This window comes from Apostichopus japonicus, chromosome 23 (genome assembly GCF_037975245.1).
Source record: "Apostichopus japonicus isolate 1M-3 chromosome 23, ASM3797524v1, whole genome shotgun sequence".
Taxonomy (NCBI): Eukaryota; Metazoa; Echinodermata; class Holothuroidea; order Aspidochirotida; family Stichopodidae; genus Apostichopus; species Apostichopus japonicus.
In genome coordinates this window covers 8,297,518-8,320,260 of record NC_092583.1, presented here as the reverse complement: position 1 = coordinate 8,320,260, position 22,743 = coordinate 8,297,518, and the positions used below count along the sequence as shown (strand labels likewise).

Here is a 22,743-nt window from a genome sequence, read left to right as displayed (position 1 = left end):
CGTCAGTTTCAATTATCGACGAAGAACTCGATAATTGAAACCCAAATATTCGGAATCTGAGGTGGAATTTTGGAAAACCTTCACCTTGACAAAAGGAGCCATCATCTATAATCACGCGTTACAAGCACGCACAGAATACATGTAACCGTTAGTGATCTTACACGTCGTTGCAGTGTAAATTACGATCACGCTGGTTCCGTCTGATCAAGTGACAAGACCCCATCATACTGTCATTATATTGTTTAGAAAGTATACGTCGTTTTCTCTTGCTTGTTAAAATAAAAGCGCCCCTCTTTGATTTTTTCCGACCAGGGCAGCAGTAATCAAAGTAAAATGAAGGGAAATAGTTTCGGAAAACTCATTTTAAGGCCATTACAACTAAGAAAATACTCATGTGATTGAAGAAATATGATGAGAGTACTTCCAATGACGTCATCACGAAACACTTCTTCGAAAGAGTTTCATTTTCAGCTCGATATAAAATTCCCTTATCAGTTTCCGAGCTTTGCCGTGTAATAGGCGTGCTAACGCCAATGAATAATCTAACAACCACATATCATAAAATATTTCTCCCGGAGCTTGATATATAGGTTCTACTTTCAAATTCAATTCTCTTTTCAGAACACTGGACGAATGTGCTCCTTCCACAATTTCGTAGATGGAAAAATTTGAACATTAACTGGCTAATGAATTGCAAACGACTGCTAGTTGTCTTCTTTGAGGAACTGGAGAAAAACCCTGCTCACGAAATAACACGAATGGTTACATTTCTTGGACAACCTATCTTACCAAGACGAATTATGTGCGCTGTTCGTAACTTTCAACCGATGGAAAAACATCGCAGTCAGATGACCTTTGACCCGTACACACCGGAAATGCATGATCTATTGAACAGTTACATCGAGCAAGTTAACATAACGCTAATATTGAAAGGTGGAAAGCCGTTACCTTCGTATGAAAACTACGTCAAGCCGTCAGTGTAAATGTTGATAAAACTGTCGATTATATATGTAAGACTACTATAGTATGAGAACATTACTAAGAATGCTGGTTGTTTCGCAACTGAATATTTTCCCAAACAAATGACCTACAGTAACATAATATACACAACCTGCATGACTATGCGCTAGCACTGCTCCATTAAACTACACTAGATCTTTTTATACATAGGAGATTTTTAAACAAATCGGAAAACTAGTTATTTATAAGCAAACTTTGATCCAAACGATTTTAATTGAGCTATATATACATGCCCAGGGTACGACATGTATGCAACGATGTTCGTCGTTATGTATTGGACGACCACACACTAGCATCAGCGTTGTAATATAGAGACCTTGGCGTCCGAGTCTTAAAGTCGAGGACATTAATTTCATTATACTCACCTAGACCAGATCTGAATTTTCGCGAGCTCAGTGGCATAACTAGATCAGTTTGCAACCGGGCGAGTCCTTCCTTTGTCACCCGGTGCAGGTGATGCCGTCCTGGGGAGGGTGTAAGGGAAGGGGTGAGAATGTTTGCATATGTAAGGTGCCTTAGATGCAAAATGGTGCTATCTTTGGCAAAGCTTTGAACTGATTTTATGTTTAGGAAATCGCACTCTTTAGTGAATGCTTCTTCATATTTATTTTCCTTCAAAATATTCATTTTTAATAGACAATCTATGTTTGTACCATGGAGTTAAACGTGAGTTTGCTATCGAAAGTGGTGCCAAAGAATGTTGCACTAGGAGAGGCAGTAATGGAAGTGTTGAAAAGATTGATTTTAGAAATATAGTTTCGGTATTTTGAGTTTACTAAAGGAGAAGTTGACAATAGACTAGATTTTGAAGAGTCTGTTTTTATTCGCCACTTCGACCACCAGTTTTAAGTTGTGAAATTGCTTTTTCGATATTAAAGGAACAACGAAGGCTGGGATCAAAGACAATTTATATTATTTAGTAACCAAAAAACACTCTTTCTTTTATTATAATACTGCAACAAAATATATTACCGCGGGGTTTCGAAAGACAGGTTCAACATATTAGTTACTGCCACGTTTAGACATGAAGTTCTGAGATAACTGTTGACTTAATACAAATATGGATGGCGTATTATGGTATATAAATAACGAAGACATATAGTAGCTATTCAATAGTGTTTGATGAACTCCTTCGATGTTAGCACAGTGTATTTCTGTGTATATAACGGAGTGCAGTGGTGTGCACAGGTGCGGGGCCAATTGAAAACTGATCAAGATATTGGGCTGAACTTTCTTGGAAGGGCCTGAGGCGAAAAAGGATACGATAAAGAAGGGGGCTTTACTTGGGTCATTTTAGTCAACACCAATGTTGGGTGTGGTTAGTGTGGTCCACCTCCAGAAAAAATGAAAGTTTTAAACGTCAAATGGTGCATTCTGTGGCTTTGTTGTTATATACAAGGTATACAAGATGGTGCCAATCAATAATAATAATAAACTTCCAAATGAACCTGACTGATTTAGGTATCGACATGAATCTTTATAGGAGAGCTAGATGTCCTTGGAGCGTTTTATAAAATAGAGGATGCCTTCAAGTGGTCATTGAAACCAACTCCCATCTATGGAGGTCTTGCCCCCTACTTTCGTACACCACTGCACATGTGAAAAGCCATCTGACTGTGGTCATTACCCATCGGTTTAAAGTAATTTATGCATCGCTATATAATTTCTATTCCTAGGACAGGCTGCCCAGAAAGGAAACATCCGGGCTATTTCGTGAATCAGGTAGTTCTCAATTTCCTGCGTGAACAGTGTTTATCAGCAGAGCCTCAAAAACAAACGTAATCGTTAACGTAAATATATTTTTGGGAAATTTGGGGGAAGTACAGCTTCGTCTGAGGTTCTGAAAATTATATATATATACGTATAGAAAAATAGCTACAAACAACGTCTGTCACTAAAATACAAAATACGAAATCACAGATCTTATTCCAAAAGTGACGTATGACCTTTAACCGCTGACGTTATGATAAATAACTAATCGCGGAAGCAGATTAACCAATGAAAGTGACGTTTTTAAGTATACGATATGAACATTCAAGTCTGATGTCTTATATACGAAGGACTTGAAGTGACCTTTCACCTCTGAACGTAACCCTACATATCATCATTCACGAAGGCTCAACGGTCAATGTCCAGAAAGAAAATCTCATCCAGCATCAAATCCAGTGGGCTTACGGTTTATTTAAAAGGAGACTTTAAGCACAAAATAGTCACTTTTATACGTTGTAGAAAACACTTCTAACAGTCAATGTTGATTCCTTTAACGCTTACATATAGTTTTCAAATGATCCAATTTGAAACTGGGGCTCATCAATTAAAGTGACTGGACTATATAATCTACCACACAGACCATTCGGGCAAGTTGCAATACAAAACTCAATAGGTGAACGTAAAAAGTTTATAGCCCCAAACGACTTATTTACAATGTGGGACAGATTTGTCTTGGACAAATAGTGCTTAATGTAATCGAATGGTATTATGTTATTGAAATGAATTAAGTAATGCAACAAATATTTAGAGATGTTAGAATTTACAAAACAATGTACGAACATTAACATTTAATCCTGTAGTGAGGACCCGACGTCATTACCAATGTTCCTTGAGTGGAGCATTCCAAATAATCAGCATATTTTAAAGATTATATCTTGAGACCCGAAATAGTCATAAAAACATCAGTAGCAGTCAAGTTTCTTTTCTTAAACCATCGCATACGAAGACTAAAATTCTGCTCTAAAGTAGAAGTTTGCGACCCAGATATTGGCAAAGTTTTGACGAAGTGACCAATAGCTTAATTTTAAAGAGATGCTACATTGACATCACAATTTTCTAGAAACTTTGATATGGTCAATTGGTTTAAACATTACAATGGACGTACATTAAATATTAGCATGGGCATTTCACTAGCGATAAACAATACAATCATATCGTATTCACAACAGTTTCAGGAACTTGAGCATTGATTGTTGCTATAGGGACAGTGCCTTAAATAAAACTAATTCCGGTTTCGTCAAGCTGTATTTCACTTGGTTTCATTTTATTGTACATTTTAAAACTAGTTCAAATTCATAGAAGTTTACACTGGTCATATACAACGTGATGTGTGCATGTATTGATAGCCTTGATCTTTTACATAAAACCCCTTTTTTTTGGCAGGTCATGGCATTACCATTACAATGGTACGTGTAAAAGGTGTATCGTCAAGGGAGGTGGGATGCTTCTGCTAGAGTATTATTTCCAATACCAATTGTTCGTATAGTCCAGTCGGTCAAATAATGAGTATCTGGTGTTTCTAGGGTCATTTCTCAAGCTTAAAAACTGGTTACTAATGCCGTTGGCATTGAAGTGTTTGCTAACGGTAGCGAATATTATAGAACACATCCAAATGAATAGTTTTGCCTACAGTCATCCCATACTGTAAGCTCCCCTCCCCCACCCCTCTTGCACGAAGTTATAGTAATGCTAAAGTGATTAAGTCGTTCTTTGCCATTGACCAACTATTAAATCCTCTTTCCTGCACTGTTATATGCACTCACTTAGAACTATCTTCATTGAACTCATATCGTCGCTCTCTAAACTCAAATGCCTCGTGCCTCAATTATGCATCTGTACAAGTTAACGCTGCGAATATTCTTATAACTTTCAGAATATGTACTATGATAAAGTTCAAGAAGATGATACCAAAGTAAATACCAAATACCACCTATTGTTTGTACATCAGAATTATTTTACGATGAGGAATTCTTTTAAATCCATTAATATGATAAGTTAAAACCCTTAACAACTCGAGAGTCTACAAACTTGGGATGGAATTCGTAAGTATAGGTACGCTAATTATTTACAAGATTTTCAAAATTTACTCTGTGTTTGAATGAGAAGTGCTCAATGAAAATGACTGACTAATTGACAAACAATGAAAATGACTGAAAAAGTGACAAACAAATTAAAATCATTTCTTAAATCCTTCAATGTCTTTTCCTTTTTACAAGTTTCAGTTAAATCTCCACTCTCTGGCCTCTCTGACAAATAATAAAGGCTGGTTCCAGTCTCTCGTGATCTTGATTGCTTCTGTGGATCCTTTGAGTGATACAGTTCCTGGTTGAGACTACGATGCCCTTTAGATGACTCACTATTGTCACCAGAAACTCTGCTAGCAAATGAGGGGGGAAAACATAGTTTTAAATAATATTGTCAAATTGGCATTATCAGTACAAGTTGGAATCGGAGGCTGAACCGTTAGGTAAAAAGATCGGGTACCCCAGTTTCCTCTTATATTACAAAGGTAAGGCGGTTCAAAATATGCAGCTCGTCAACATGGTACTCTTCTTCTCTGTCTCCGTCAATGACCATTATGAACAACAAAAATGCCTTAACACAAAATCCCCAACTCCTCTAGCACTTGCAGTATAACTAATGAAACCATTTTTAAGCCCATTCATTAACGATCTACGAGAGTAATAACCAACTCATCCAAAAAATAGTCATTCATTGACACTCTCTGAGAACAGTAGTTCTTCCGAACCTTTAGTCAAGTTCCATGCAGCACTTTAATGCAACAATTGTAAATAGTTAAAGATGACACAAACCTAACCAAAATCTTGAAGCGTGATTGTCGAGAACAGCTCCTCCAAAACAACTTAATAATATTTTGTTCCGTTTGGGAGATCTGTGGTGTTATAATGCCACTAGGATCGGTAACTTTAACTTTGTCATTGTTGTTCTCTTCATATTTTCAATGTAAATTCTATAGCAGTGTTGAAATTGAAAACCCTGCCCTTCATTTTTGTCATGTTAAGAGCTTCAATATTTTAGATTCAACATTTGCAAACCCATCTCCATGGAAGAAAATAAATAAAGTCAGATTCGTACTTGCTGAAGTATGTGGGAGAACATTAAATCTCTCATGAATGGAATTTATCTCCCAAATGGAAATCAGATTTTTCTTAGATTTTGGAGAATTTGTTCATAAGATTTATTTTTATCACAAAGAAAAATAATTATGACAGGGTTTGTGATTCTTTCAATTCCTTCGCAACATTATAAATTTCAAGGGTGGTGAGTTTGACCGTAACTTCTCGTGATATTAGGGAACATCCTTCAGAGAGCAATTGTAGCCAGCCGGGCCCTAGTACGTGTTTGTTTCCCAAAACTTCACTGTGTCCAGAAAAGTAAGGTTTATAAGGTTTAGCATATTCAAAATGTGGTGTAAACAACTGTTGACACAATCCTCATTATCCTGCATTACACAATTTGTTTTATTGTGCTGTAGCTGAGATACTGACCGAAATACAAATCAACTTTAGAGTTTGATCAATGACAAACTGACGATACATATCAAGTATTCTAAAGAATGATTTGATAGCGGATCCAGACCAAACAGGAACCGGACAAAGAGGTCCGAATAATGCAGTTTCTATGGTACTGTTCTGTTAGGCCTGATCTTTGGGTCTGCCAATTAATTAAAATGTCTAGCCTGAGTGGACCGAATTGCCGGGATGTCAACCGGCAAAGATTAGTTGTGTGTTTAATATCTGCTATGTACTCGTTATGACATGGCAAACTGTTCGTCAAATACGGACGATATCTTAAAAGCTTGTCATCCCAGAGTTGATATATATTCATCATTCAACAGGTTATGTAAACAACAGAACAACGAATGATATAATTTGACATTTATGCACGTGGTTGTCGACTTGTTATACATTGATACGGAAACTTATAATAATTTTGAAATGAATCACGATTGGGTTTATCCATCGTTAAACCCTGCAAAATTGCTGGTTCATGAAAGCAATATTAAACAAACTGTTACAATACAGCAGGTAGATGACATTGGCTGAGTCGCAACCAAATCTACCAGGTCTCAGAGTAGTGCCTGAGGCCCGGTGGAGAAAAGTGGGGGAGGGGTCGAGGTGTGTGCACACCAAGCATCTAGGTTTGCTACAGGGGATGTTACCACTGTCAGGTTCATTACTGGGTTTTCATTACAGATTTTTTACGATAGGTAAGGAGACTAGATACCTACCTATCGTAAAAAATCTGTTTCTGATAGACTATCCCTCGTTGTCACCTACCACCCCTCCCTTCGCCCCCTTTTCAATGAAATCAAAAAATCTTGGGGCACTCTAGGTTCGGACCCCACAATAGCTGAACTCTTCAAAGCCCCCCCCAGTCATAGCATATAGACAACCCCGTAACATCCGCTCAGTGCTGGTTCGCACTAATCTCGCCCCACCCATATTGTTGAAAGTGCCGGTGTGGCAGTAATGAGTGTCCGGGCGTCCGTAGGACACGTATTACTAGGAAATAGTGTCTCATTTGCGTGAATAGTGTCTCAGGGACACTTTCCCTTGCTTTCTACGCCACCGTGGAAAGTGTCCGGGTTCTCTTCAAAGAGCTTTAACGTGGTTCTGTTGAGTGACAAACATTTCTGGCCCTATCTACGTTCCCTTATTACTTAAAAGGAGGTAATTTACTAGCGAAGACCAGGTTGACAATGTTATATATCGGTCAGCATGCACCCTCAAAACTCGGTTAAAGTATAACTAATACTTCGAGTGTCGACTGTTGTGGGAAGAGGCGGCAAAATGTTATTATTATCATGGAGACTACACTCCAGAGGGACGCTGTCCGCTCTATTTCGATCGTCGACTGTCAGAAGGCTGCATAATGAATGTTAAACTTATCTTCCGAACTAATTAGTCATGTCTGTCTGACTCTGCTGCTTATCAATCGTTACTACCATTAGGGTAGTTGTTTGGAAGGTCGGAATTTCTAAACGTTGGAGAAAGATCAACCATGTAGGTCGAAGGTAAATGTATTTTAACCGATACGCGGCGGTGATAGTTCCCCGCCATCCGGAGCATGGAGGTCAAATCCGGGGTCAGAGCAGGGAGTTGTTATGGAAAAACTCCCTGGTCACAGTCAATATATTTTATTCAGTACGCGGGAAATGTGGAAATCTCCCGCTCTACGTTCTAGGTGTGACATGCGTATTTGCATTCTACTGTAAAATGTATACTGCTGTTTACTCAGTGAAGTAAGCCGAATGTGCCGTCTACGTCGTTACATGTCGCAGGCCCAAAATTTCTTAGTAGCTGCATATATGCACGCACAGTAATTGCATTAAGAGTTGAGACCGTTAACTTACTTAGCCCGATCTGATATTACAAGATGACTTCTCCTGACCTGGATACCGATGACGAGTAGGCCTACATTATCATTGGAAAATATCTTTCGTCAGGACTGTACCCTGAAAAGTCTACGATAAATCTAGAAAGATCGATAAGGGGAAGATCGAAGAGTTTTAGACTGACGGGAGATGCCGATCTAGTTTACGTCGGCCCACATGGCAACGAAGTTAGGCCCTTGGCCAAAGCCCACAAAATTAAAGCTTACAAGAAGGGTTTGGCGGTAAGTGTATTATTTGTTTATTTGTATAAAACTTTTAGGAATTATTTCCACTGAAGAAAATGATTCCATAGATATGCATATAACTTGAACTAAGTGCATTGGCCATTTGGGCCTTGCAGATTATAGGTATATTTTATTATTTGTAATCACCTAAGAGTAGAACTGAAAAGTCTAAACTTTATTAGTGTTAGAGAATATCGTGATGCATAATTAGTCGGCAAGACACGAATAGTATTAGGCTACTATAGGCTAGCCTACTGTAGCCTAGGAGTAGGACTTCGAGAGTTAACCCTATATTTGCAAATAATTTGCTTTATTCAAATTCAAGCCACTCCGATTGGCAATCTCTGAAATAAAGCCTACTTGGTATAATTTTTGTTACTCTGGTAACTGCCAAAACTCCCAGATCAGCTGTCAGTTACATATCAGCTGTGTATTGTGTACCCATGCTACCATGAGTTTAATGATTATGTGTTTGAAATTGCTAGGTTAAAAAAAAAATCTTCAGGATAGGACTTTTCAGATTTTCTGAAAGATATGTCCTGGGATTAGTCCCCTTACTAGTTAAAACACAAGGTAGCAAGGGAGAGTGGGGGGGGGGGGTCCCTGTCTTGTCCATTTGGAGGATCAATTAAATTAATGAGTGTTACTTTATTATCTCTTTCTTTTTAGAGGTTTTCCCATATTTTTTTAATATATTGGTGCCGGGATGTGCACAGACACTGCAGCAGGTCGAATATATGCTATAGGTAATCAGTTGGCCACCTGCCCATCACTTCATTGTCAGAAGGTTAGCTGTGTTGGCTAATAATTTTTAATAAGTTTAATGGGCCTCTTTGCTGGTGATATTTTAATTATGCAAACATGTACATGGTTATGGTATGAATATTCATTAAACATTCTTCCACAGTAATTAAGGTTGTTAATATATGCACAAAACAATGTTGCAATTAAATTAGTGCAGGTTAAACCATGGAGCTATAAACCTGGGATTATAGCTCCATGGACCAAGTTTATATCATTTATATTAAATTTGCAATGTATTATCACATGTAGACACTGCTTGGTGATATACTGTAGTATTGCTAGAATAGTGACCAGAATGGACCTAAAATACTAATATAGGCCTATAGTGTAATCTCTTTGACAAATTTGAGGGTGGGTGAATAAATTTCTATTCAGGAGGATAGCTGGTTGTTGAGAGAAACAATTGAAAAAAGAGCAAATAAAAATGCCCAACAATTTGCTTTCGTTTTATCCCACATGTTATCATGAACTTATTTGACCAAATGATAGGAGTATTTTGGTATAAGACCCTAATTTGAAAGAAAGGGATCTGAGAAGGTGGCTAAATCAATAGAAATATCAGGTTCATTTCAATTTCTGTAAGAGTCCTTGTAGGACACGAGTGGTGACAATTTCACCACCTTAGTATTATTTTCATCTGCATTTCAGCAGGAGGCACATGTACACCTGATTTTGATGGAATCTGCAATGGAAGTTGTGTAACATGTTTTTTTTTTCAAATACCTATCCTAGCTCATAGGCCTTACATGTTAATGGAATACATATGGACCACCTTATGCGTTCAGCTTATTAATGCTAGGCCTGGGTCGAAAATACTGTTCACAAGCAGCACAGTTATCACTAAATCACTTTGTTTTTTGTCATCTAAAAGCAATATTTGTTTGCATGATTGTAACTGCAAAGTCATTCACCATATGCATACCAAGTTTTCAACCGATGCTTAAAGTTTGCATCCCTTTGTTGGCCAGTGCAAGAGTATAAGGAGTATGTGTGGAGATTGTCCAGAGAATGAAAGATCTAGCTCATTCATTTGTTCTTAAAGTTATAATTTACTAAGCATATATTAAAGATGATCATGATGGTGGTACATTCAGTAGACTTAATGACTCGCAGTACTGTCGGGAATTTTCATGTACTGCAGCCATACACACAAATTTCGCTAAGAACACATTTTGGTATTTTTTTTTAGCTGCGTATAATTAAAGCAACAGGAAAACCTTTACATAGGACTTCATAATTATCTGCTATGAATTTCAAAATGAAAAGAAAACTGAATTGTGATATGAAGCAAGAATGACACATGAACATAACAGAGTTCAGTACTTGAATTGTTGTCATAAAGAAGTATCCGAGAAAATGTCCTAGGTACGTACATTCATATGCAGTTCATAACTAAAGTACCAACAGAGCCATAGCCTTTTGTCCAAAATTCATCCCCAATGAACCCATATGCTTATTTCAACATCTATTTAAGTAAAATTTGCTACTTGGTTAATAACCAAGAAGTCTTTCCTTCCATACTGTAACTCTACAGTGTGAATTTCTGTCATTAATATAAAAAATTCTGCAAATTCCCTTCAAAGATTAATTTGTAACATTTCTAAATGCTTACAATATATAGATACCAAAGTATAGGTACCTATACTACCAATGTATGCTTCCTACATCAGTTAGGTGTAACCCTGTCATCTCACTGACAGATTCCAAGGCAATTTTCTGACTAACTATCAATCACTCATCCAGGTACTTATACATCTGTTCCCCCCCCCCACCCCACATTCAAAGGTGATGAAAATGGTTACCAGGCCTATGATAGTCCCTAGTGACAATTACCATCTAGGTTGTCAGCTAGATCAATGTATGTGACTTGCATCTTACTTCAGAGATTTCCCATTGGACTTCCATATAACAGCTGGGTTTGACTAGTCAGTAACTAATAGGTTTGGTAATGAAGAAAAAAATTGGTAACAGAGTCTTCCAGTGTGAGTTACAGTAAAAAAAACAATTGAATGTTTAGCATTTTACAAAACTCAGATATAAATCACTTGAACATCAGTTCGTATGATTAGATTGTGTATGGTTCTGAATGCCATTTTACTTCTTTTTTTAGATGGGTGTGGATATGATTGGACCCCTTCCAGAGACCATCAATGGAAATAAGTACATCATATAAACCCTATGTGACTATTTTTCAAATGGCCAGAGGCTGTTGCTGTACAGAAACAAAACAGCAAAAACTGTTGCAAACTTTCTGTTTGAAACCATGGCCAGGTAAATATCCATCTACTTTTGTTTCTACTTTACATGGAATTAGTTATGCAGACCTGCATTTGCACTGTTTTAACTGTGACCCAGAAAGCGGCCAAATGGTTACAGGAATTTATAGAAGTTGTTTCTTAAGTTAATGTCAATGAAATGTTAGTGGGATATGGTCAGTGCTTTTAACTTACTTTTTTTTTTAAATCAGTGCTGAAATGATTTCCTGATTAAACCATGTAGCCATTCTGCAGATGCCAGTAGTTCATTACATTACTCGTAATCAATACTTTAACAATAGTTATTTAAATGTTTCCATTTATTTAGATTTGGGTGCATGAAAATTGTCATCTCAGACCAGAGAGGAGAATTTGTTAATGCTCTGAACAAGTCCCTGGTTGACATGATAGGGGTAGACCACAGAGAATCCTCTAGCTACCACCCACAGACCAATGGGCTTGATGAAAGATTCAACCAAACTCTGCAAAGGTCACTCATCAAGGTTGTCAATGAAAACCAACATGACTGAGATGAAATGCTGTCTTCAATTCTCATGGGGTACCATACAGCCAGACATGGTTCAATAGGTCTTTCACCTTTTGCTGTGATGTTTGGAAGGTTTGTAATAATTTAAACCTGCCATTGCTGAATAGAGATTTACATTTGCTAAGGCCATATACAGAGAAAAAGCAATCAGGGATAAGAGAGTTTGGACAAATCTTGCATAGCTACACCAGTCCTCTGTACGATAAAATCTAATTTGACACATCCCAGGTCCTGGGAAAAAACGCTAAATAGAGGACCATCAATAACCCAATTTAAGTTATAATATCTAAACAAATAAATATTAACCCTGTATATGGTACACTCTGCAGCAAGTACAAAATATGAACATTCATTAAACTGTAAATGCATGCCCATTAATTTAAAAGATACATGCAATTAATGCCACTGACATTGGTTTTGTTTTTCATATACTATATATTTATCATAATTGACTGGTATGCAAGTTGGACCTATAACAGCACAGAATATATATAAGGGTTTTATATTTGTGCTGGTTTGAGTATGTGATGTGACTCAAATTTCTGGTTCAATGGTCTTAATAGTGAAAATAAAATATATAAAAATGTATTTATTCTTCAGTCAAGAAAGTGTTGTGAATAATTGAATGTTAATTTATCTTCATATATCCAGAGAGCCATTGCGACTAGTCGACATTGAAGACTCCATTGTCCAACCAGAAGCTCCTACTACAGACTGCAGCGATGCACAGCGGGAGAGGGTTTTTCAACTCATGTCACAGTCGCGGGACATAATCAAAGGTGTTGTGAAAGAAAATATTGGCAAAGCCCAAGAACGGCAAAAAAAGAATTTGGATAATAGGCACCATAAAAGGTAATTATATAATGCTATGTTGTACATTGAAGTTGTAATTAAATGAATGGCAACATATGCATTGTATTATGATGTTTACGTATATCTGCTGGATTTTATTTTATTCAGAGCTTCGAAGTTGGTTCCAGTGTTCTCGTACGGAATGCTAGAAAGGATGCCCGAAGAGGAGGGAAGCTCGAAAACTCTTGGCTAATTGGGCCGTATGAAGTGAAGGCTGTGAATGAGAAAGTACTGTACACACTTATTAACAGTACCACAGGCCTTCCTCAGAAGAAGAAATTCAATTCAATTTTACTTAAAGAATTTTGCACAAGTAAGATTTCTTTGCAGTATTTTTTTTGGGGGGGGGTGGGGGAGGAGGAGGATTGGCATAATTCCTCCAGAATTTCCTTAAAAATAATCAGCAACTTAATCAGTTCTGAGTATTTGCTGGCTTATGTGAGGGTAAAGTGCTGTAGCTGTCTTCACACAATAAATCAGTTTCGACTTAATGGCCTAACAAATTAACCATTATTGCCAACAATAATAAAGACGGGAATAAGTTAATTAGAAGAAAACTTCAGTTTCCTGACAATTGTTTTCAGAAATTAAATTTCATTTGTTTTAGTTTTGAGAAGATAATTTTATGTGATGTCAGTTTGAAACTCTGCAATTTAATGTTCAACTTCTGAAGAGCAGCTTTCCTGGCTTTGATAATAATCGTAACCTATTTATTCATGCTGGCGTGTGTGTGCGTGTCTTTGTACCGCCCACATTGTAAAAATCGAAGCTTAGATTGATCCCATAGTTTGTGCAAAAGAGTACATTGTTGAGTACAAGAAGCATATTGTATTGTTTGAGGTCAAAGGTCATTCGGGTCAAATTGTGAAACCTTGTAAACATGGTATCTCAATATTGGACGCTTGGGCAGATCTCGTACTTGGTAAGATAGTGCATAACATTGAGTAAAAGAAACTGTTTGATTTTGTCGGAGGTCATAAAGGTCATTTGAAGTCAAAAAATGCCAAACAGTTACCTCACTCCCCTCTAACCTGTCCCTACACTAACGCACCTTCCTAAACATAATATCTCAGAAGCTTGGAACGATTGCGCATATGGTATGTAATTGTACCACATTGAGTACAGAAGCCTAATGTTGTGGGCCGAGGTCATAGGCGTACGGGACCATTTTAATTCGGGGGGCAGAAAGTTTTGTGCCCGAAAGTTCCTGTGACACTATCTAAGCGGAGCGCCACCATCGGTTGGCGCGTAGCGTACAAGAAAATTGTTGGCAAAAAAAGCCTCTCAGATTGCCGGAAACGGCACATCTGAGGCCTTGCAAGTTGCATATAAACATTCTTTATTTTATAATCTCACATTTTAGAAATTGACACTTCCCCAAAAATTTGGCAAATTAGAAGAAGAAAAAATGGTTACATCACTTTGAAGAGGAAAAATAGGACAGTATATTTTTTAAGCTCATATATAAGTTTTGTGCCCGAAAGTTCCTGTGACACTATCTAAGCGGAGCGCCACCATCGGTTGGCGCGTAGCGTACAAGAAAATTGTTGGCAAAAAAGCCTCTCAGATTGCTGGAAACGGCACATCTGAGGCCTTGCAAGTTGCATATAAACATTCTTTATTTTATAATCTCACATTTTAGAAATTGACACTTCCCCAAAAATTTGGCAAATTAGAAGAAGAAAAAATGGTTACATCACTTTGAAGAGGAAAAATAGGACAGTATATTTTTTAAGCTCATATTTAGTTACCGTATTTATTATTTTATCACAGTACTCAGCTTCCTCCAGAAAAACATGCATTGTTCAATGACACGTAGGCGGGATAATGTCGCTGTGTCGGGTGAGACTGCAATTTGTCTCACAAAACAGTATAAAATGTAACAAAGAATATGATAAACCTGTACTTCTAGGCTTGTAGGCACTCCCCCCCCCCACCATCCATTCCATCAAAAAGAAAATGTTTCTTATATACACTCATGTCGGAGATGTCCAGATATACAGTTGACTAGTTAGAAAAAAAATTGATCGCGCAAAAAGTGTGGTAGCCCAGGTGAGCTGTGCTTACGGTGGTGTTACACGGAAATATTCGGGCATCATGATGCTAAATAAAGAAAATCAATGAATTGTCGGGCAAAAATTTGAAAAAGATTTGGGCAAGCTACTGCATATTTATATATATATATATATATATATATTTATATATATATATATATATATATATATATATATATATATATATATATATATATATATATATATATATATATATATATATATATATATATATAGTTTCTCCTCTTAGGCTGCCCAAATTTTTCAGGACTTTTGCCCGAATTTCTTGTCCTCTGGAAATTTGTTTTTTAAGACCCCCCCCCAGGCCTATTTTTACAATTCATGGTTAAGTAAGTTTCCAGTGTGCTATGATTGTGTTCTTTGCTTTGATTCAACAGAGATCTGTTTGCAACAGTTTTTCTTCAAGTTCCAAGAAGCAGTTGTATGACCAATTGAAGAAACTCAAAAAGTTTGAAGTACAGTAAGTGTTAAATATTTCATTAAAGTGGGATTATATGCACTCCATAATCATGCAGTTACTGATGCCAACCTAAGTGGTATACATTGGCAGTTACAAGCAAAATTTTGTAGTGCTTAAGCAACTCTCAAAATTCAAGCAGAAACAAATATTGATTAATATTAATGATAAAGGTGCTCTACCTGTTACCTATCATCATCGCTCGGCCAAACGCTTTTAGATGTTTCGCTACTTGTTGCAAACTTTTATTGTGCTATATAGTAATGATATGTATACTTTCAATGGTTAAGCACTGCATTTAAAGGAACTTTTTATTGAAAAATGGGATCCAGTCCTTCTGGTCATATCATTGTTTGTAAGTTTATCGCCCTAAGCCTTGCCTTGTCATGAATTTTACTTTCTGTGATTGAGTGCTTGAACTGTTGGCCCGTCCTGCCAGAAAATTTGAATCTAACACTGACTTACGTCGAGACGTGACCTTAGTGCTGCACATAGGTCACACTTGATCAGATCTCACTCTAAGCTTGGCCTTGATACAATACACAGGAATGCGTACAGACTTCAATAGGCTATCAACTTGCCATACTGTATATCTGAATGCTCGCATGCTCAAGGAGGATCAGATCCCACACTTGGGGATTCAAGTTGCTATACTCTGAATAATCGCATGCTTAAGGAGGATCAAGCAGACCCCACAAATGAGGTGATCAACTTGCTAGTCTGAATCTCACATGCTCAAGTAGGACGAGACGTACAAGGGCGATCAACTTGCTATAGTTTGCATTCTCGCATGCTCAAGGATGATCAGACCCTACAATTTGGGTGATCAACGTCCTATAGTATAAATTATTGCATGGTTAAGGAGGATCAGACCCACAAGGGCGAACAACATGCTAGTCTGAATATACTCCATACATGCTCAAGGTGGATCAGACCCTCAATTGGGGGATCAATTTGCTACAGTCTGAATGCTCGCATGCTCATGGAGGATCAGATCTGCATTTGTGGCAATAAACAATATTGCTAGTCTGAATGCTTCACCTTGTTATTACCGAATGCTGCAACATACATTAATTTGAAGTACCCATTCGTAATGATTGCTGAAATCATGTTTTCACAGTAATATTTACTTTCTACTTAATTTCTGTAACTTTGAAGCAATGCTTACTATTCATGCGTCCTTTTCTGCAGGCTGAATTACCTCAATGACGTTCTTGTCTCTCATGCTGTGGACCATCTCTACCACCTTGTCACATGTTGCACCGAAACAGAAGCTGAAGCAGCCTGTAGTCAACTGCGCAAAAGCTTACCAAAGTAATGATCCTGATGCACAATTATCTTTTCAATATGATGTGTGGTGTAAACATGCATTTTTTTAGCTTGAATGTGGTTACTTATTAACTTCTCTATTCAGTCAATAATTTTAAACTTTTATGTATAGGTATAGGTTGGTACCAAGGGTCAGAGCATTTCACCAGGATAGGAAGGGAGGCTATCCAAGCTGAATATGATGAGGTTGGAGATGATCAGGTGTTTGAGTATAACAACCAGTGGTTAAGACAAGAACTTGATAATTTATGATAAAAAGGTTTCTTTCTTTCATGCATATCGTTATTGTTTGTCCCCCCACCCCCACTGATAGACAATTCCAGAAAAAAAAATCCCGCTTAAAGTTTAAGTATGTTTATATGTGCAAGATAGAATAAAAACAGCAAGCAACAAGAAAAACAAAGCATAAATGCCGTCAGATAGCACTTTTTGGAACCGGCAATAAGTGTCCTTATATTAAGCAATATTTAATTCACACATTCCCTCTGTTCAAACCACACTAGATTGGTTTCAATTCAATTCATAACCCCCCCCCCCCCCCCCTCACACACACACTTCCTCCCCCTCCATATATATCAAAGGGTCTGTTTTTCTCCCCCTGGCAAGGAGGAAAATGTGCACACAATTAGTATACTGAATAGAATTAGTATTTCTATTATCTTATAATGCATTTAGTAATGGCATTGTAAGGTTGAATCAAGAGCAATGTTCCCAGAGAACTCCAGTCAGAATGATGGTATAAGTAAATCCTGGGATTGTTTTTGTTGATTGTGAAGTTCAAAGGACTCTAAGGTGACAAAATTCTAACAAAAGTCTCACATAACAAGCATATATTTTACCACACGTAGAAATGAAGTTGTTCTATTGGTAGTTGTAATCTATAAACTCATGTGTCACATCCAGGACAGTAAATGGCAGTTAGTTCGTCTTTCTTCAGGTAAATGGAATTTTTACATTCACCATCTAATTTTTTAAATTCTGTTCTGCTATGCTTTGCTTTGGTCACACGAATAGGTACTAATTAACAGAAAACTGGCTAAAACAAGCAGAACAATTATCTTTCCAAGATGAGGGAAGCCAGCTCACTTGATATAGCATACATTCATTGTTAGTTCTAAGCATAAACTTAGAGTCGTGACGGTATGGGTTAGAAAAAAATGATTTGTCATATTGCGTCATCTCAATATCAATGCTTAATTTGTTTGCTGATTTAATAAACCTATGCGTTAATACTTGTGTGTGCGGTATGAAACCTGGCTTCAAACACACTATCTCTAGAAGGGAAGCTTGGAAAATGTAAGATTTGGCATGTATGTGAATCATATTGATTATATCCTATATTTTTGGGGTGGATGTCAAAGGGTAAACAGGGTTCAAGTTGTGAAAACCTTGTAAAAATTATAAGTTCAAGAAAGGAAGCTGAACAGATATCATATTTAGTCTGTAAGTATACCACATGGCTAAAAGAGGCCTTTGTTATTGTGGAGATTAACAGTGGTCAAATTTTGTAAACCTTTAAAACTTGATATCTCAAGATGAGGAAGCTGGAAGAAATCTCATATTTACTGTAGTATGTATCACATTGAGTGAGTACAAGCAGGCTATCAGTGGTCATTTGTGTCAGCATCTGTCATTGTGAATATACTGTTTGTCACTTCTTGCTGTATTACTAAAGATCAAGTGTGTCAGTATGTCCCATTCATATGAGAGGATACTCATGTTGGATCATAGAAACCACAGTCTGGTTTATGCATACATGCTACTTGACAGCTGTCCTCATATGCCATTCAAGTATATCAAGGCAAGTAACAACTGGGATATAGTTTCTTTATCTGTGATGCATTATGTAGTTGTTGCAACTGAATAAGCGTTTTCGTAGAAAAGGTCTTTTATCATGTAAGTTAACTAAAATCTCAATTACAGATGCAGAAGTAGAACGCACTCATCATACAGTATATCTAGGTGTTTGTATTGATGACAAACTAAGTTTCACTGGTCATATAAGCAGAATACTTAAACGGGTGTACTTCATAGTCTCAACTCTATCGTATATAGTTCCATATTTTCATGTTGATGTAAGCAAAAGAGTTTTTACTGCCAATATCTTACCACACCTAATATATGCTGTTTCTGCTTGGTATCACTTTTTACTAATTAAAGATAATAAGAGAATTTTTTTTTTTTAAAGTATTGTTCTAGAATTTTTAATATAGATTTTAACTTTCTTATGAGTACTGTAAACAATGCTGCTAAAAATGAGTTCATTAGAAGTGTAAATTGCATACAGAGAAATGACAGACATACCGAACTTAACTCTCTACTTCGAGAAACTACTAGGTATAATCTGAGACACAAAGCAATAACACCAAAATTCAGAATTAATGTGTATAGATAGTATTATAGTTTATTTATCGTGCTGCTATTTTATTTACAAAATGGTAATCTGGATAATTTATTGTAGACAGCTGCACTTGTACGTTTTGTATATATATATGTGTGTATATGTATGTATGTATGTGTGTGTATATGTGTGTATATATGTATATGTATGTATGTGTATGTATGTGTATTTTTATTTTCAGTGTTGACTGGCCTTGGATGCTCCCCAGTAAAGGATTCAGGTGATTATACTGTTGACTGTGTCAAGACCAAACTTTTAGTGCAAAGAATATTTATTTAATGTCAAAGGAAAAGGTGGGCCAAATATGTAGACAAAAGCAAGAGAAATGTTAACTGATACCAAGTTGTGTGAATTGTGTACAAATATGATTTTACTGGCTTCAGCTTGCATTTCCCAATTAGCCCTAATTGATTTTTTTTCTTTTCCAACATTTGAACAATAGTCATTGAGATACTTTGACTAACACTAAACAATCTGAGCGTAGTAGAACTGGTTCTCACACAGCCTCCTTTCCCAGTATTTATGTTAAGCCTGATACTTAGTATGACCAGCAGCATGTCATTTGAAGGTAGTCTGTATAGGCCACAAAGTTGTATTGTGACATCAAGAAGTACTTTCCTTGAGGTCTTTATAATTTCCAAATTTTTCTCAGACATTTTAAAAGAACATGCAAAAGGACAGAATGTCCCAGTGAGGTAAATTTCCTACAGGTGGTACAAAAACAGTTTAATAATTTTGACCATAGGTGACCATATTTTAGTATCTGGCATATTTGAAGCCAATGCAACATAACTTTCAGCTGATTTTTGTTGAAAATAATTGATATAGCTTAGAGGCCTTTATGCCCATTAACAATACATAGTAGCAACAAACGTTTTTGGTGTTTATCAATACCAGTTGTGCATGGTGAGATATTCGTTTGGAAATACCTTCTAATGAATAATGCACTGCCTGACTGTGCAGGCAATATATCATGGTTCGATGGTTGACATGTCATGAACACACGAAAACACCCTACAGAAACCCTCTGCTCCTATACCATATGATTTTATATTGCTTCCCAAGTACCATTTCCAACCAGCTAGGCATTGCCCAATCTTAAAATATATCACATGAAAAGGAATTCCCAAGTATTTTTCACCATAGTTAACATTCACAGCCTGTCGATAATTGGATTAACAATAGTCTTCCTTTAATTGATTGCCTGACCAACAAATACTGCTAGGCTACAACTGTGGACGCCAAAGCATGGTTTACTTTGATTTATGTAACCTTTTTTTCCCATGTGAATGTCATTTTGTCTTGAGATCCCCAAGATTTCAAAAGTTACTAGATGTGAGGCTATCTGTTATTGTCAATGGTTGTCAAGCATTAGTATTAAAAGTAGAAGGGAAATTGGATGATTTTTATAAAACAAAGTATTTGAAACAGCTTGTACTAAAAATAAAGAAACAGATACAGTTGTTCTATGTCACAATAGAAGTAGGATGTTGCACGAGTCTTGCAGCACTTTTGTCATTTTTTAGAAATGTATTTATCTTATGCAGCAGAGAACATGAAGGAGAATTAAATTTGCAATAAATTTTAAATTAAATTGATATTTCCATTCATTTGTGTCTGTCCAAATAGTATCATGCAAGAAATCATTAATGACCATATATTTCAGCCATTCATCATGTAGCGAAATTGGTCTAAAGTTCCTCTATAAATCCTGCCATTAAGAAATGCAATTAAGATGAAAAGGCATACTCCAAAAAAGCCTTGCTGTCCTGATGTTTTTGCACTACGTTTCCATACAGAAGAGCTTGTAGGACACATTTATCCGTGCTATTCTCTCATCCTGTCCGCGCGGACAGAAAATCACCACACACGGACGTTTTTTCCTAGTTAATAGTGTCCGTCCGGACAGATAATACTGTCCGCCGGACACAATTCCCCCCGAGAAAGTTGTCCTACGGACATAATTCCCGTGGAATAGTGTCCGTGAGACGCCCGGACACTATTCCCTGTCACACCCCCAGGTCACCTATATTGGCGAAACAAGCACAAAGTTCAGACTCCGCTTCAATAACCACAAACTAAGTATCCGCAATAATAACCCAGGTTTCCCTGTTGCCGAACATTTTAATCTCCCCAATCACAACTTATCTGACCTCAAATGTGTAATTCTCTACGGCTTCTTCAAAACCGCCCATGAAAGAAACAACCGGGAACTAAAAACCATCTTACGCCTCAACACACACAACAATGGGCTCAACAGGGATCTCTCTTTTATGAGCATACATGCTAAGCTAAATACCAATAAGGTCTAGTTTCTTCCATTTCATTAGTACAACTGAAGAAGAGCCGTGTAAACGCTCGAAATATTTTGTTACCTATTTAACGTTCTAAGTAATAAAGTTGGAAATGAAAGTATCATTTTTTTCCATTTTTTTTCTTTTGTGTATATATATATATTGTATATAATATATATATATATATATATATATATATATATATATATATATATATATATATAATACGTATAATATATATATAATACGTATATAATATATATACAGTATATATATATATATAATATATATACAGTATATTTACACAGAAAAACCAGATACGTCATCACGCCAACACAATTTAAGTAACTGACACCACTCCACACGAAAACAATATTGCGGAAAACTTTAACAAGGAGGAAATATTTTAAGAACAAGGTAAGGCTTAAAAAGTAGTAATTCTGCGCTAAAACTTCCATATTCAAGCAACAGTGGGTTGATAATAACCAATTTAGAAACGCTTTCACTTTCTTAAGCATTATTTTCAGGACCAGCAAAGAAAAGGCTGTTAGAATTACACAGATATTCCGAGATTCTTTCGTATGGAACATTGCCCTGCTTTACTAGCAGCGACGTACACACTATTTCAAAGAATAAGGAGAGTTGGGGAGGGGGGGGGGGAATTCACGGCTGATTTAAGTATGAGGTATGAACCGGAAGGCCGTACTTCGAATGAACGTTCCCCCGACTGATGGAGTTGAAGGGTGGGGGGGGGGGGGGGTGGTGGGGAGGGGGGGGGGGAGAGCTACCCCTTAACGCACGTCATCTTTACGAGCTAGCATGACAACTTTAATCACATCTTCTATCCATCTATGCATAATCACGTCTCTACCTTATTGGTTAGGATTAGCCTATTTGGGAAATTCCATATAATATTGTTGTATATCAAGACGCAAAGCAACCGCAGATGTGAAATATTGAAAGTTTGATATAAAGGTAAACCTAAAATCGCCTTGTTACATAACCAAACGTAATCGGAAGATCTCGTGGTGAAATTTCCTTTTAAATCTGGTGGGCCATTATCGGAGCACAATATGTGAAGTTGATATGTTTGGCATCAAATGTGAACTTGGAAACGATTATTACGAATATAATTGTGAGCTTTATACACTCTAAAAGTATCGTGCTGCAACAATACCAAATCCAAGGTCTGTATTTAAACATGCATATTCAAATCAACGGCTTTGTCACTGTAATGAGCTTCTTTGATATTGTACTCGCTTGCTGTTTCGGTACTTATGTTAAAAAAAAGGATCA

The 22,743-nt window shown here is 36.9% G+C and overlaps 1 protein-coding gene across 1 annotated transcript in view; it reads left to right on the top strand.

Moving 5' to 3' along the window:
- The window catches only part of LOC139964540 (sialate:O-sulfotransferase 1-like), a 44,489-nt gene extending 26,933 nt beyond the window's left edge, over positions 1-17,556 (top strand). The window contains exons 6-11 of the mRNA XM_071966179.1: positions 622-9,220; positions 11,348-12,111; positions 12,691-12,891; positions 13,000-13,204; positions 15,344-15,426; positions 16,615-17,556. Coding sequence (XP_071822280.1) covers positions 622-983 — 362 coding nt within the window. The 3' untranslated portion in view covers positions 984-9,220; positions 11,348-12,111; positions 12,691-12,891; ... (1 more) ...; positions 15,344-15,426; positions 16,615-17,556. The remainder of the gene's footprint in view (positions 1-621; positions 9,221-11,347; positions 12,112-12,690; positions 12,892-12,999; positions 13,205-15,343; positions 15,427-16,614) is intronic.
- The last annotated feature ends 5,187 nt before the right edge of the window (positions 17,557-22,743 follow it).